Raw genomic sequence first — 15,307 nt, forward strand, 5'->3', positions numbered from 1 at the left:
AGCATAGTATTGATCTGGAAGTAGAGATAATATAAAATCCATTACTTACAGGAAGTCCACGGCCTCCAGGTAATCCAGGTTCACCCTGTAAATACATTTTATATTACTTATGAGGACAAAAGCCACCTGTGCAATGAACAGAAGAAAAAAATGCTGTATATTACTAAGCACTGGATTCTTTAATAATACAACCCTGACTCAACAGCTAATAAAATAATCTTGGAAACTTGTAAAACAACTTCAAGCTTCAAAATCTGAAAGAAAATCTGATAATAGGAATTAATTTTACCTTTTGTCCTCTTGGACCAACTGGGCCTAATGATCCATCAGGTCCCGTCAATCCCTTGGAAAATGAGATATTCAGTTTTAGTGCACTAATAATCATAGTCTTTTGTTCACAACAAGAAACTGTTTATAAAATGCTAAAGGTTCTAAACTATGTCAGTGGCTGAATCTCACATTTTATGCTTAAACAGGACACAAAAAATCTCCCACAAAACAATGAAAAATACTGTCTAGATTCAATCTCGCTGTTGTCCAGATCTGATGTGTATGTGGCATTTTAATAACCACTAATTCACTGCCACAGTTCAATATCAAGTTAGGCATCCTTTTCAGTCCCACTGAAATCAACTGTAAATTGGATTGTGACTTTAGATGTTGCCATAAATTCTAAACATGACCCACCAAAGAATAAAATATTATGAGAATGAATAGATTTGGACAATTTCAAACAATGTATGTGAAGAAATTTCATTATTTAATAACTGTTATTCTAGAGGAAGTGATTTGAAGACCCTTCTGTAAATACATTTTTAATTTATATTTTACCACAATGAGTGATTAAAAGGAGAGGTGAGCAGCATCCAAGAAACAAAGCATCATGAATGCATTTAAAACAGGGGAAAATGTTGAAGACTAATGCATTTTATACTCCAATAAGTGAAAGAAATAAAAACCAATTGTTTTACAAGAGCACTGGGATAGTGGAACAGAAACAAGCCCTGAACGGAAACATGATTCTGATAACTGATTATAGAAAGTTTCTCCTGCCCATCCCCATTATTTACCTATAATATAGTGGGGTTCTATAAATGGCAGAGTCTTGGAGTAAGTGATAGCAAGCTCTTTAACAGGAATCACATAGTAAAAGGTTACAGTACAAGACTAGGGATGGGGCCTGCCAGCCCAACTTATATACATCTCTGGATTTCCGTGCTAGCACATTATTGGGTCATTCAAACTGGTGGGGGCTTGTGATTGGTCTAGGGCTGCAGGGGTTTGAATCCTGCAGCCCTTTGTTCCCAAGTCCCCAAGCTCAGTCCGCCTGGCTCCAATGAGCCCAGCGGGACCATCCAAAGTCTTCCCTTGAGTCCACTTACATAACATTACCTTTACTTGAAACCATGTTCACAAGATTCATCTACACACTGCCATGTTAGTCATATTCATAAATATATGACCATTGTTGCACAGTCCTAGTAATGGAAGTAAAAGGATACATATAGGAACCACCAAATTACCACTACCTATATATATCTCAATGTCCTGGACAACCATAACAGTGAAATCGCTGACCTTGAGCCAGACAACCTGGAGTGTGAAGTCAAATGGGCCTTAGAAAGCATTACTAACAACAAAGCGAGCGGAGATGACGGTATCCCAGTTGAACTCTTCAAAGTCCTAAAAGATGATGCTGTTAAAGTGATACACACATTATGTCAACAAATTTGGAAAACACAACAGTGGCCACAGGATTGGAAAAGGTCAGTTTATATTCCAGTCCCAAAGAAGGGTAATGCCAAGGAATGTTCAAACTATCGCACCATTGCACTCATTTCACATGCCAGCAAGGTCGTGTTAAAGATCCTACAAGCTAGGCTTCAGCAGTATGTCAATCGGGAACTAGCAGAAGTTCAAGCTGGGTTTCGGAGAGGTAGCGGAACTGGAGATCAAATTGTCAACATTCGCTGGATAATGGAGAAAGCACAGGAGTATCAGAAAAACGTCTATTTCAGCTTCATTGACTACGCTAAAGCCTTTGATTGTGTGGATCACAACAAACTGTGGCAAGTCCTTAAAGAGATGGGAATACCGGACCACCTCACATGTCTCCTGAGAAACATGTATAAGGGTCAAGAAGCAACTGTCAGAGCGGGATATGGAACAACTGATTGGTTTAGAATAAGAAAAAGAGTTCGACAAGGATGTATATTGTCACCCTGCTTGTTTAATTTATATGCAGAATACATCATGCAGAATGCTGGCCTGAATGAAGCAGAAGCCGGAATTAAGATTGCTGGGAAAAACATCAACAACCTCAGATATGCAGATGATACCCCTCTAATGGCAGAAAGTGAGGAGGACCTAAAGAACCTCTTGTTGAGGGTGAAAGAGAAGAGCACAAAAGTAGGCTTGAAACTCAACATCAAAAAAACTAAGATCATGGCATCCGGCCCCATCACACCATGGCAAATAGAAGGGGAAGACATGGAAGCAGTGACAGACTTCACATTTCTGGGATCCAAGATCACTGTGGATGGTGACTATAGCCATGAAATTAAAATATGTTTGCTCCTTGGGAGTACAGCTATGGCGAACCTGGGCAGTATAATAAAAAGTAGAAACATCACCCTGCCAACAAAAGTCCTTATAGTCAAAGCGATGGTATTCCCAGTAGTAATGTATGGCTGTGAGAGCTGGACCATAAGGAAGGCCAAGTGAAGAATAGATGCTTTTGAGGTATGGTGCTGGCGAAGGATTTTGAGAGTTCCTTTGACTACAAGAAGATCAAATCAGTCAGTCCTAAAGGAAATCAACCCAGACTTTTCCCTGGAAGGTCAGATGATGAAACTGAAGCTCAAATACTTTGGCCACCAAATGAGAAGGGAGCACTCCCTGGAGAAGATTCTGATGCTGGGAAAGACAGAAGGCAAAAGAAGAAGGGGACGGCAAAAGATAAGATGGCTGGACAGTGTTACTGATGTAACAAACACGAATTTGAGCAGGCTTCAGAGGAAGACAGGAGGGCCTGGCGTGACTTTGTCCATGGGGTCACAACTGTGTGACTGAACAACAAAACAATAAAAAATATCTTACATTTTAGTTCCGCCTTTTCTCTGGGCAGTGTACATTGTTTCCTCCTTCCTCATTTAATACTCATTACTACCCTGTGAGGAAGGATAAGCTGAAAGAGTATGATTAGCCAACATCACCCACTGAACTTCTGGGCTGAACAAGCACTGGAACACATCTCCTCAGCCTTAATCTGCAGCTCCAACCATTGCATCCTACAGGCTTTCAAAGAAAAACTAATTGCTCATACACTCAATATGGCTTATGATGCAGACACAGTAAACCTTTCAAGCAAGAATGGTAGAGTTACCAACTTCCAGGTCCAGCCTGGAGATTCCCAGAATTACAGCTGATCACCAGTCTACAGATCAGCCCCTCTGAAGAAAATGGCTGCTTTGGAGGGTGAACTCTATGGCATTATAGCCTACAGTGGTCCTTCTCCATCCCAAGCCCTGTTCTCTCCAGGCTCCACTCCAAATGTACAGGGATTTCCCATCCTAAAGCTCACAGCTCCAAAGAGTGTAGAATATTCAATTCCTAGGATGAGGGGGCAAACCTGGGAAGTGCTCTGATGGCCCAGAATCCAGAAAGCAAAAGATCATAACCCAAGATTCAATAAGAATAGTTTCTGGTAATATCACTAAAGAAATGCATCTGCATGAGGGAACGTATGCTTGAGATATATAAGTACATAAGAAGAACCCTGCTGGATCAAACCAATGATCCTTCTAGTCTAGTATCCTATCTCACGCAGTGGCCAACCAGTGGAAAAGAACAAGAGTCCAGTAGCACCATAAAGACTAACAAAATATGTGGCAGAATATGAGCTTTCATGTGTCACTGCTTATTTCTACTGATACTCTTGCGGCCAACAAGTTCCTCTGGAGAGCCAACAACAGAGCAGAAAGGCCAAGACTTTCCCCTATGTTGCCTCCTGGCTCTGTGATTCAGAGGTTTAGTGTCTCTGAATGTGGAGGTTTCCTTTAGTCACCATGGCTAGCAGCCATTAATAGACTTATCTTCCATTAATCTATTGAATCCCCCTTTAAAGCTGTTCATTCCTGTAGCCACCACTACAGCATAGGAAGGGAAGCTAACAAACCTCAGTATCACAACCACTCCAGATAGTCACAACCAACCCAACTGTACTGGCTTGCAGGCTCTGAGTATAAGGTGCCAGAAGTCAGGCAAGGCAAGGTCATTCAGTCCAAGGTCAGGGGTCCAGAAGTCAGGCAAGACACAATCAGTGGCTTAGTGTGTCCATGCCTAACAGCCTCTCTGGGCTGGTTTTTATAGCCATGCCTAAGGGTTACTGCAGCTAGCTGCTCAGAAGCAATCCTGTAACTACTCATCTTTGTTATCAGCAAGCAGGAGGTGTGCACTTTGCTCTGTTCTCAGTCTCCATCTGTGATGCTCTAAGGGTGTGGGTGATACTGGAGGTCTGGAAACAGCCAATTGAGGTTCACCTGCTGAATCAGGGCTGGAGAGTGTTGGTGGCTCTGCAGCAACTGTTGGCTGTAAATCCTGACAAATCTGCAGCTCATTTCCCTGCTGGTCAGTTTATGTTAACTCAAGGCTGGCTAATGGGGCTCCCCTTTTTCTGAGGAGTCCTCCCTATCGCTGAGCCCTGGTTGACCCACATCACCACTGCATCTTCAATAATGTACAGCCCATCCTGGGTAACAATATTTGAATGGGAATCCATTCCTTGCTTACAAGGAACCCCCTGACCTAAAACAGCACCTTGTCAAAAACAACAGATGTCTTCACAAAAATGCAGACCAAGCCCTGAAACAAAGAAAGATTCTAACTTTGTGCCCATAAACGTTCAGGTAATACTATTACAGGATCTAATAAACTCAGCTATACTATCCTGGGCTCATCCATTTGGTCATTCTTCAATGTGATACATAGCAGCATGTGTTAAGAATGACCTACCTTCTCCATTGGATAAAAAGACATCCTTGTACAATAAAAGGACACCAGTCTGACAGTAAAAATCATAATATTCAAAATCAGTCGGAGAACATTTTAGTTTATTGGGAGACTCAGTTTCTGATCTTAAAGTCACTATCCTCCAACTAAAGATCTTCAAAAGAGACTCTAGTGTGAAGCAATTCAATTTGGATTTATTTGAGGATTTCATACCCCTCCATTCCACATATACACACACTGAACTGGGGTTAGGAATTTTATCTCGCTATAATTGTGGCTATCTTAACAAAACCTGCAATTTCCTGCCCGTTAAAGATGGTGAATAGCTTAGCATAACTAGTAAATCGTCTCTGTATTTTTTCCTGATTAGATCTGAATACTTTATCAAGGGGCTATGAAAAGTAAGAAATACAGAATAGTCTATGAAAGCTTCTGCATTAGCCTATGAAATAGGGCAATAGTCTATGAAAGCTTCTGCTGGAATAGAATTTTCTTATTCTTCAAGGCAAGGTGCCACAAAGCTCCTTTTCAGTGTCACATGTAACTTGGCCATAGTGATGCATTACATTGATCTTGACAATAAAACCTAATTGTTCACAAAATACTCCACATAAATCTCAATGTATGAAAATGAGCCATTGGATGGTCCATGTTTAGTATACTAGGCAGGCCTCATTTTGGGCATGAGCTCACAGAAGCAGAGCTCCAAAATCTCTAAATTTTATTGTCCTCTTTCTTTCTCCCCCCGCCCTAACAATACTTGCTTCTGGGCGCCATTGTTCAAACCCCCTGTGAAAATTTTGCTGAACTCTAAGATCCGACAAATTTTCTAATATTTCCACCCATAAAAATGGGGGAAATAACCAAAACATATAAAGCAGACAGATGGAACTCTTCATCATGCCACTGTGACCACATAAGAGAAAGTAATTTAAAAAGTATGATGGGAGTAAGGTTTTATTATGATCATTATAATTCAAGAAGGTAGATGCTGAGCTGGTATAATTTAGTACACCTTCCGGTGATGTCAGGGGTGTGTGGCATATGCAAATGAGTTGCGCTAATGAGCTCCAGAACTTTTTTTTCTATGAAATGACCCCTGATACTAGGGATGGACATGAACCTTAAAAAGGTGGTTCGGTTCAGGATGGCCCATGAACTGAACCAGTCCCTCAACTTCTTCCTTTCTCCTGGCTGCAGCTGGGAAAAAGAAGGCAGCAACTACCCTGGAAGGGACTTTCCTTACATGTTTCTCTAAACCACAGCTCGCTGAGGCTGGGAAAAAGGGGAGGGATTGCTCGGGAAAGGACCTCCTTTTCTCCTTTCTCCTGGCCACAGCTCATTGCAGCTGGGAGAAAGGAGGTGGGAATCTTCCGGGGTGGGGCTTCATTAAATGGATGGCCCTGAACAGCCAAATTGAACCAGCCAAAAGACTGATAAATGTTCCCTGAACATCAGTTCCCAAGACTTGAACTGGCCCAACTTCAGCATGACTTTTGGCTCATGAGCCAGTTCATGCCCATCACTACGAAATACTTTATCTATTGTCATGATCACTTATTGAATTATGACTTTTATATTACCATACTATAATGTTTTAACACAGAGAGATCCAGATACATAAACAGGTTATAATCCAGTTGCTTGTATCTAAAATGCCACTTGTGAACTGGGGAATGTTTATGATTAATCTGCTGACCCCAACAGGACTAGAAGTACAACCTGCATCATATGGCATTCTGTACATATGGGAGGCACACACAAACCTGGGATCATTCTCACGGCCTGACATGAAAATATCTGCTGACATAGAATACAAACTAGGTCACAAATATTTGATGTACAATGAATGTACACCTCAGCTGCTACTTTATTTCCTCATTCAGTGACTAAATTTTCTTTCAAAAATCACAACCAACACCCACGTGAAAAATTAAGCAGAAAATTTGTTTCCAGGAAACATATAGGTTTTCTTTAAAAGGCATAATCCTATTATCTTGCTTTCTCAGAAAGAATTTTGTAACTTTACTAACAGAAAGCTCTGGTATTTGGGTCTCTTTGATAAATACATCCACTGTTTCTCCCTTTACCCATCCCCAGGGAAACCTATGCTAGCTGATCCTGAAAGTTAACCGGAGGGGAGGGAGAGGACAGAGGAAGCAGATGGATTACCCCCAGGTTCTGATGCTAAAATAAACACTGGATCCCTGCCATGAAACATGGGCCAATCTCACTAACCTTCCTCCTACTGGTATCTCCCTTTCCTTCTGCTATACCATGCTATGCCAAGCAAAGAAAGCAGGCTGAAACACATAATTTCATCTTGCCTGAATCCAGGAGAAATATGAATATAGAATATGCTGCCTCCTCCCCAGTTGCTTAGCTCATCAGCTGCTATGTTCAGGTTTTTAAAAAAGAAACCATGCACATTCCATCTGCACTAGATTGCCTTTTTAGTTCTTTGGAACTCCCCCATTCAAAATGGTGCTCTAAAACCCTGGACAGGAATTACACCAGAGAATCTTAACATATAGCACACATAAGACACAGAGGACTCTGTCTGATTCAAAAGAAGTAAACTTCTACTCACATCAGCTCCTGGTTCTCCTGGCAATCCAGGGGCCCCTGGTTTGCCTGGTTCACCATCTGGGCCCTGCAGGAATGAATTTGTTCAAGACAAATTAAAGTAAGACCTGTACACAGAGATCCTACAATACTATCACCCCATCTGAATTTAGTTTCAACCAACATGCACAAAACACTTACTGGAAGTCCTGGGGGCCCATTAGGACCTCTGTCCCCCTAGTGAAATAGAAGAGGGAAACGGAAATAAAATGCATTTTAAGGCATAGGATGATATGAACAGAACCACACGTGAAATACTAATTCAGACATTATCAAAAGAAATCCCGACTCTCTGTATAATTAAAAACTCAGTGTTCAAATGAACCCTTTATTACTGATTTTAAATATTATAAGAATTAATTACAATGTAATAATCATATTTAGTGTCTGTGTGGATTATAAATGCTAATTTCAAATGAATGAAGACAATTCCATTATATTCTTAATGCAGATTTTTATTTTAAAAAATAAAGTTTTGCTTGTTTCTTGTGGTCCATAACTTGGAATACACATCTAGGATTCTTGGCACAAAATCCTGGTAAATAATTTCTACTGCCGATGAACAGGACACTTGCCAAACTCAAGGGCTGTGTGTTAAATATACTCAGAGGGACAGCAATGTCATTGTATGATGGCGGAGAGGAATTCCTCAAGTGCTAATTGTGTCATTTTATACAGTCCAGGTCATGGAGGGGGAAAAAAAAACTTACGTCTATACCGTCAATGCCAGGAACTCCTGGTGGTCCCGGAGGGCCTGGGGGGCCTTGTGGACCTGGGGGGCCTCTCTGGCAAGGAATAAAAGAAAGTTTACACAATGGAAGAAGAAATCTTAGAAATCATGCTACAAATGGGGGTTGGGGAGAGGAGTAATAAGGAAATAGCAGCCAAGGGGTATTTTGACGGAAGCCACCTATGACCAGCTTCCCTGTCCTGATGCACCACATTGCACTTGTGCCACTGAATTCACACCCCAACACTTCTTCCTAAGCCATATAATTACACTCGCTTGATCTTAAACAAAAGGTGGAGAAGCAATACAAAAATCCAAGATGGTGTCTAGGCTAATAGAGTTGCAGCGCTCTGGTCCTTCTTCAGTAACTATTTTAAATACATGATAGATCATTCAAGGCTGAAGCAATCATATGCCACTTTTTGTAAAACATAGCTAAAATCTGGGGATCTGAACATTAATAGTGCAATCCTAAACAGAGCTACACCCTTCTAAATTCATTCGAATCAATGGGATTAGAAGAATGTAACTCTGTTTAGGATTGTGCTGTAAGAGGAGTCATTTTGCACATTGCTGTGGCAAGCACTGCATATGTGTGTGTGGAGAAAGGGAGAGACCCCAAATTGCAAGAATTTTTAGGGACAGAAAAACAAAACATGTTGCCATGAGTAGAAGGCAGCATGCTTCAGGATTACGGTTCGGGTGGGCTACAGTACAATAATGTTCTTCAGACCATTCACCAACTTTGTTCTTGTGCAAAACCACTAGTAACTCTGCAAGAGAAAGTAAAGTGATCTCTGTGAAAAAGCACTATGATTTGCCTTAAAACCCAGATGCACCATTATAGTTAAATTTTAGGATTGCCAACCCCCAGTTGAGGGCAAGGGATCCCTCGGTATGGAAGCCCTCCCCCCACTTCAGAGTTATCAGAAAGTGGGAGGGAGGGAAATGTCTGCTGGGCACACCATTATTCCCTAAGGAGACTGGTTCCCATAGGGTATAATGGAGAATCAACCTGTCGATATCTGGGGCTCTGAGGTTTGTTTGTTTGCTTTGTTTTAGGTAGAGGCCCCAAATTTCCAACATTTCATCTGGGGCCTCTCCTCAAAACACCCCCTCAACTTTCAAAAAGATTGGACTAGGGGGTCCAATTTATGAGCCCGAAAAGAAGAAGTCCCTACCCATTATTTCCAAATAAAAGGAAGGCATTTAAAAGGGGTGCAGTCCCTTTAAATGGTTGTCACAACCTTGCTCCTGGCTTCACCCCCAAGTCCCCAGAAATTTCTTGAGTTGGACCTGGCAAACCTATTAAATATTCAGGCAAGTGTTCTGAGATTTTTCTGCTTTAAAATATACCCTGCTTTATCCCTCTGTAAAACTGTTTTCTATGTAACGTTTTCTTCTAAAAACAAGTTCTACTTTTATTAAGTAAATAAAAACAACCTCCTCAATACTATCCCAAATATTCCTTAAAGTGTTAAAAAACTGCTAGGGTTTTCTTTTTCATGGAACCCAGAGTGCTGGATTTATTCATTCTTCAGAATAGCTTAGGAAAGGGCCCTCACGTTCCACAGCATGTCACTGTTTTCTTTTTATGACTAAATTCCAACTGCCAGGCAAAGTTAACTTCACAATAGGTGCTTTGTGAAGTCAGCCTCTACCAGGCCCCTTTTCTCTACCCTCACACTTCTTGCAGAGAAGGTGAACTACTGACATTGAAGGCAGCTTTCAGGGGCACCTACTTTCCTGTCTAGTTCAAGCAGAGAATTCCAGTCCTAGCTATAATTCTTGAGTCTCCTTCCCTCTCAATCAGCATTTTAAAGCAGATTTTTTTTCCTTCATGCAGTTTTCAGAAGAGTAGCCATTTCATCCTGTCATATAAACAGTTGTATGTAGCAATAGACTAGCTAGTTTTCTGGAACACCATGGTACATATTCTTCTTTATGAAGCTATTCATAGTTATTTTTTTTCTGGCATCTGATGGAAGCAGGTTTTGGCCTGTGAAACTCTACGCCACAATAAATGTATCAAACTGTACTGTACCCCACCGCAACTGTTGTCTTGAAGGGGTCTTTGATGATTATGCTACAATCCAGTGCCGTATCTTTCTTTTTAGAATTGCTTTCTGGCACCCTTTGGAAACTGTATACCCGACTCAGGCCTTCCAGTTGATATTCTTAGAATGGGCTGAAAGACTTATTCTTTATAGTAAGACGTGGTGATATAAGATGTTGCCTAATACTACATCAGGCTACAGGCATTTCCAGACAGTCAGGCAAACTGAGAACCTTTAGTCAGAGAAGCAAAGACTGAACTTCATACCCTCTGTGTGCAAAATATGTGCTCTGTCACTGAGCCATAACCTCTACCTACATTACAGCTCCAAAGAATAATTATCTTATTATTGATGTCTATTTTTGATTTTTTTAAAAATGTGGTTAATTCATAGGATGCTTTATTACATTCTATCATTTTTTGATGTTTCCCTGCTTTCGAAAGCCTGATCAAGTATATCCATTCTGCACAATAGCAAATAGTATCATGTATTACACACAGCTGTGTTTGTTAATTCAGAATATTTTAAACAATTTCTTGTTCTATATTCACAGTCATTAAATGGATTAGAATCCCTGTATATCCCTATTTTAAACCCTTATTTTTACAGTTCTTTCTTGGCCCAGATTGTGATTTCCAAAGATAAGTATTTAACATGGTAAGGGACAGATAATACATATTAAGCCTCTTCAGGTATACATTTGTAATACAACTTGTACTGGATGGAATTGTAAGATTTTATTGAACAGAAAAACCATATTCAAAGCAGCAGGAGCACCATTTCAAATTTGAGGGAGAAGTGGCAGCATTGTATAGGCCAGAGATGTAAACTCCTCTCAGATAATGTTTTAGGTTTGGTGAAGGCTGGGAATGGCGGGGGGGGGGAGCTATCCTAATGCCAGGCCCCGCCCCTGCCTTGCATGCATTCAGTAGACCATTGGAACAGAGCCTCCCCACTCCCCCCATCAATGACTGTATGCATGTATGGTTCTGCCCACAGTTTGTCTGAAATGAGCTTCCAGATCAGAGAACAATGGGAGAACTCACTTTTCCTTTCTATCCTACCTAAACAATACCTCTGCACAGCAGTCTACACTAAATTAAAGGAAAAATGAAACAATAAATTGCCTCCCTGTAACAAATCAAACATCCGTATAGTCGAGCATTGTGCCTCCAAAAATGGCCAGCCAGATGCTGCTAGAAGTGAACAGGAGGACATTGCAGTGTCTGTATATTTTCTGAACATAACATCCTTAGTAATCCATTACACTAACCTTGATTGCCAACCAAAAAATGAAGGGGGAGGGAGCACAGAAGTTACAGCACAACCAGGAGTATTCAAAAACACTTTAGTCTCTGAACTAAGTAAGCATCCTGCCTTTAAAACTTACCTCGATGGTTGTCTGGCTTATCTGAAAGAACAAGAAAAAGTCAGGCAAAACTTACTTGAGACAGGCAAAGGCAAATGACTTGCAGGAAAACCCCTAGGAGGCAGGAAAACCCCTTGCCTGGAACTGGGCTAGCCATTGACACGTCTCCGATTGCCACAGCTGGATTTTAGGATCTAATAATCTCCTGCAGAAGGACTCCTCCAAAGCCCTCAGAAGACACAGCCTGCAATACACACCGTTCTTCCTGCTAATGAATGGCTGTGGAGGAGGGTAACGGAGACTGGAGGAAACCTGAGGGCTAGAAAGGAGGGATTGAATGACACCAGCTCTTTAACCCTTTGCCCTGCAGCTAGTCCCAGGCACATCTGTAGCAACACTCACCTTAATCTAGCCTGTGAACAGAATCCTAAGGCAACCCCAGCTGACATTCTTTTCAGTATACCCCTTAATATATTTGAAAAGGGGGTGGGGAAGAGGGTTTTTTTTGGGGGGGGGGGTTAGGTTAAAGCATTTTAAATATCAATCTCCAACGTTATAAGCATTGGTCTTTAGCTTTATTCTTACCGAAATGCTGCCTATAAGTTCACCACAGGTTTCTCTTTGGGGTCGTTGAGGGTCACAATGAATCAGCATCCACTGGATTTCAAACTATGGACAGGGAGGACAAAATAAATTTTATTGACAGAAATCCATCTTTTGAAAGTGATTTTGCAGCGCAGGCATTCTACTCAGCTCCCCCTGGCATATTTTAAAACAGTTATTATTCACTTTGGCTAACACTGGGTGTATTCACAGTACACTAAATAATGTGTTTTTCAACTGGATTTTTATTGTGTAAGAATAGCAAAAATCCAGTTGCAAAACACATTATACTGTGAACACACCCACTGTCCTTTTCTTTAAGCCCAACATAGATAAAAGCCTTTCTTTATCTCATTGACCCTGCCAGGATAGGAAACAATTTCTCTCATTTTATGAATACAAAACTGAGGCTAACAGAAAGCAATTAACCAAAAGACTACTTGAGGAGTCTCTGGCTGAGGTGGGAATAGCACCCAGGTCTCTGAGGTAAAAAGAAATTAATTGGACCCAGGGCCGGTTCATGGGAGTAGGTAAAGTAGGTAGTCACCTAGGGTGCCACCTGGCCTAGGGGCACCATTGGGCACCCCCTCCCTGACGCATGACTCTGGCTCCTGACCACTGTCACCTTGTCCTCTCCCATCACCAAGCTGCCCTCAACAAAGCCAAGCCACTCCCCTCTCCCCAGTGTGTGACTTGGCCTCCCACCGCATCCTATCCTCTTTCCTGACATGGCCGGCAAGCACTTTTTCTCACATTTTTTTTGGGAAAAAAAAATCAGTAAATTAAAAATGTGAAAAGTTTCAAGTTTGGCGCTCTTAATTTCCCTATTTTTTTTAATAATGGGGAGGGGGGGCTAGTGGATGATTTGCTTAGGGTGCCAGAAAGCTTACCACTGGTCCTGACTGGACCACACCAGCTAGAGAACACAGCAATAGGAGCTGTGGTTGGAATAGCTTCCTGTATATAGTTGAATCCAGAGAAGAATGTGAATTAACAAAAAAGGACAAAAGTGTTCTGGAAGGAGTGTATCTTTACCCTACATGAGCTGCGTTCACATAACTGATTCTGAGATACACAAGTCAAAAGTTGCTAAACTGTTTCTTTTGCCACAATGGAGTTTAATAAGGAATAAACTGAAGATAAATGGTTCCTTATAAAGAAAAATGCATAAATTTAACAATCTTTGCCTGTTTAGGAAAACTCAATGCTGGTGGTATGAGTCAGCTCTACGGGGACAAGGACAACATAAACTCAGTCTTCACACACAGCAGAGGAGGGAGGCTCACATTATTAATGCTCCCTCCACCATCTGAAAACTTCCTGCAAACAAACAAAAAAGGTGCACTGGGGGGAAAGTTACATCTGTTATAGCCTAGTATTTCACATGCTGTGCTAATTTTCACTTACAAGGAATTATTATTGTAGGGGAATTTTAGAAAATGTGAAAACCGCCCCCCATCTGCAGTTAATTCTACCACCTTTCTGTGCTATATGAGTAGACCAGACTTGTATAGTTGCTTCTGAATATTATTTGCCAAATGTTTGATGCTGTTTTCCTTTAGAAAGCTTAAAGCTGTATCTAGAACTGTGTCCTACGCTTTATCAACATACTATTGCTTGACTTAAGCCAGGGGTTTTTTTTTGTAGCATGAACTCCTTTGCATATTAGGCCACACCCTCCTGATGTAGCCAATCCTCCGAGATCTTACGGGGCTCTTATTACTGGGCCTACTATAAGCTTTTGGAGGATTGGCTACATAAGGGGTGTGTGGTCTAATATGCAAATGAGTTCCTCCTACAAAAAAAAGCCCTGATAAGCTATATTGTTTATACTATGGAAAAGATGTTTTCCCCCCTTCAAGAAGACGAAATGAAGAGTGAGTGTAAGGGGCTCAGTTGGTAAGAATTAAGAATGGAATGTCAAAGTGAAATTCTGCAAACTTGGCTTCTGTGTACACTAGAGTCACCTTGAAGGAGACAGTTATAACTCTGTGAGATTTTACACCTTCTTAAAACATTTTTGAAAGGGTCTTATGAAAGAAAGGGGTGGGGACATATTGCCATCTCTCTATCCATCTTGTGCTGGGATGGTTGTGTGGTAGGGATGCCAACCTCCAGGTGGTGACTAGAAATCTCCTGAGATTACAACTGATCTCCAGGTTACAGAGATCAGTTCACCTAGAGAAAATGGCTGCTTTGGATGGTGGATCCTATGGCATTAGACCCCACTGAAGTCCCGCCTCTTCTCAAACCCTGCTCTCTTCAGTTTCCACTTTCAAAATCTCCAGGTATTTCCCAACCTAGAACTGGCCACCCTACTGTGTGGATAAGCTAAAAAGTATTTACATGTGTCTTCGCCACCAAACATTTCAGCATAAATATCTGTATAAAATAGGGCTGCCAGGCCCACCCCGGCCACCTGACAGGGATAGGGTTGCCAGGTACAATTCAAGAAATATCTGGGAACTTTGGGGGTAGAGCTAGGCGACATTGGGGGTGGAGCCAGCAGCAGGGTTGTGACAAGCATAATTGAACTCCAACAGGAGTTCTCACCATCATATTTAAAGGGGCGGCACATTTTTCAAATGCCTTCCCTCCAATGGAAATAATGAAAGATAGGGGCACCTTCTTTTGGGGCTCATAGAATTCGACCTCCAGGTCCAATCTTTTTGAAACTTGGAGAGTGTTTTGAAGAGAGGCATCAGATGCTGCAAATTTGGTGCCTCTACCTCAAAAAATAGCCCTTCCAGAACCTCAGATACCCACTGATGAATTCACCATTGTACCCTATGGGAATTGGTCTCCATAGGGAATAATGGAGTGCCCAGCAGACATTTCCTTCTGATGACCCTGAAGCAAGGGGAGGGTCTCCTAGGGTGGCCAGACCGTCCCGGTCTCCCGGGACATTCCCGG

The 15,307-nt window shown here is 41.5% G+C and overlaps 1 protein-coding gene across 1 annotated transcript in view; it reads right to left on the reverse strand.

Moving 5' to 3' along the window:
- Window positions 1–15,307, reverse strand: part of COL9A1 (collagen type IX alpha 1 chain) — a 117,502-nt gene that overhangs the window by 71,897 nt on the left and 30,298 nt on the right. The window contains exons 6-12 of the mRNA XM_060235570.1: window positions 12,377–12,460; window positions 11,813–11,833; window positions 8,346–8,420; window positions 7,777–7,812; window positions 7,601–7,663; window positions 290–343; window positions 50–85 (exon numbers count right to left, since the gene is read on the reverse strand). Coding sequence (XP_060091553.1) covers window positions 50–85; window positions 290–343; window positions 7,601–7,663; window positions 7,777–7,812; window positions 8,346–8,420; window positions 11,813–11,833; window positions 12,377–12,460 — 369 coding nt within the window. The remainder of the gene's footprint in view (window positions 1–49; window positions 86–289; window positions 344–7,600; window positions 7,664–7,776; window positions 7,813–8,345; window positions 8,421–11,812; window positions 11,834–12,376; window positions 12,461–15,307) is intronic.

The sequence above is a fragment of the Heteronotia binoei genome, chromosome 1, assembly GCF_032191835.1.
Source record: "Heteronotia binoei isolate CCM8104 ecotype False Entrance Well chromosome 1, APGP_CSIRO_Hbin_v1, whole genome shotgun sequence".
Classification (NCBI taxonomy): Eukaryota; Metazoa; Chordata; class Lepidosauria; order Squamata; family Gekkonidae; genus Heteronotia; species Heteronotia binoei.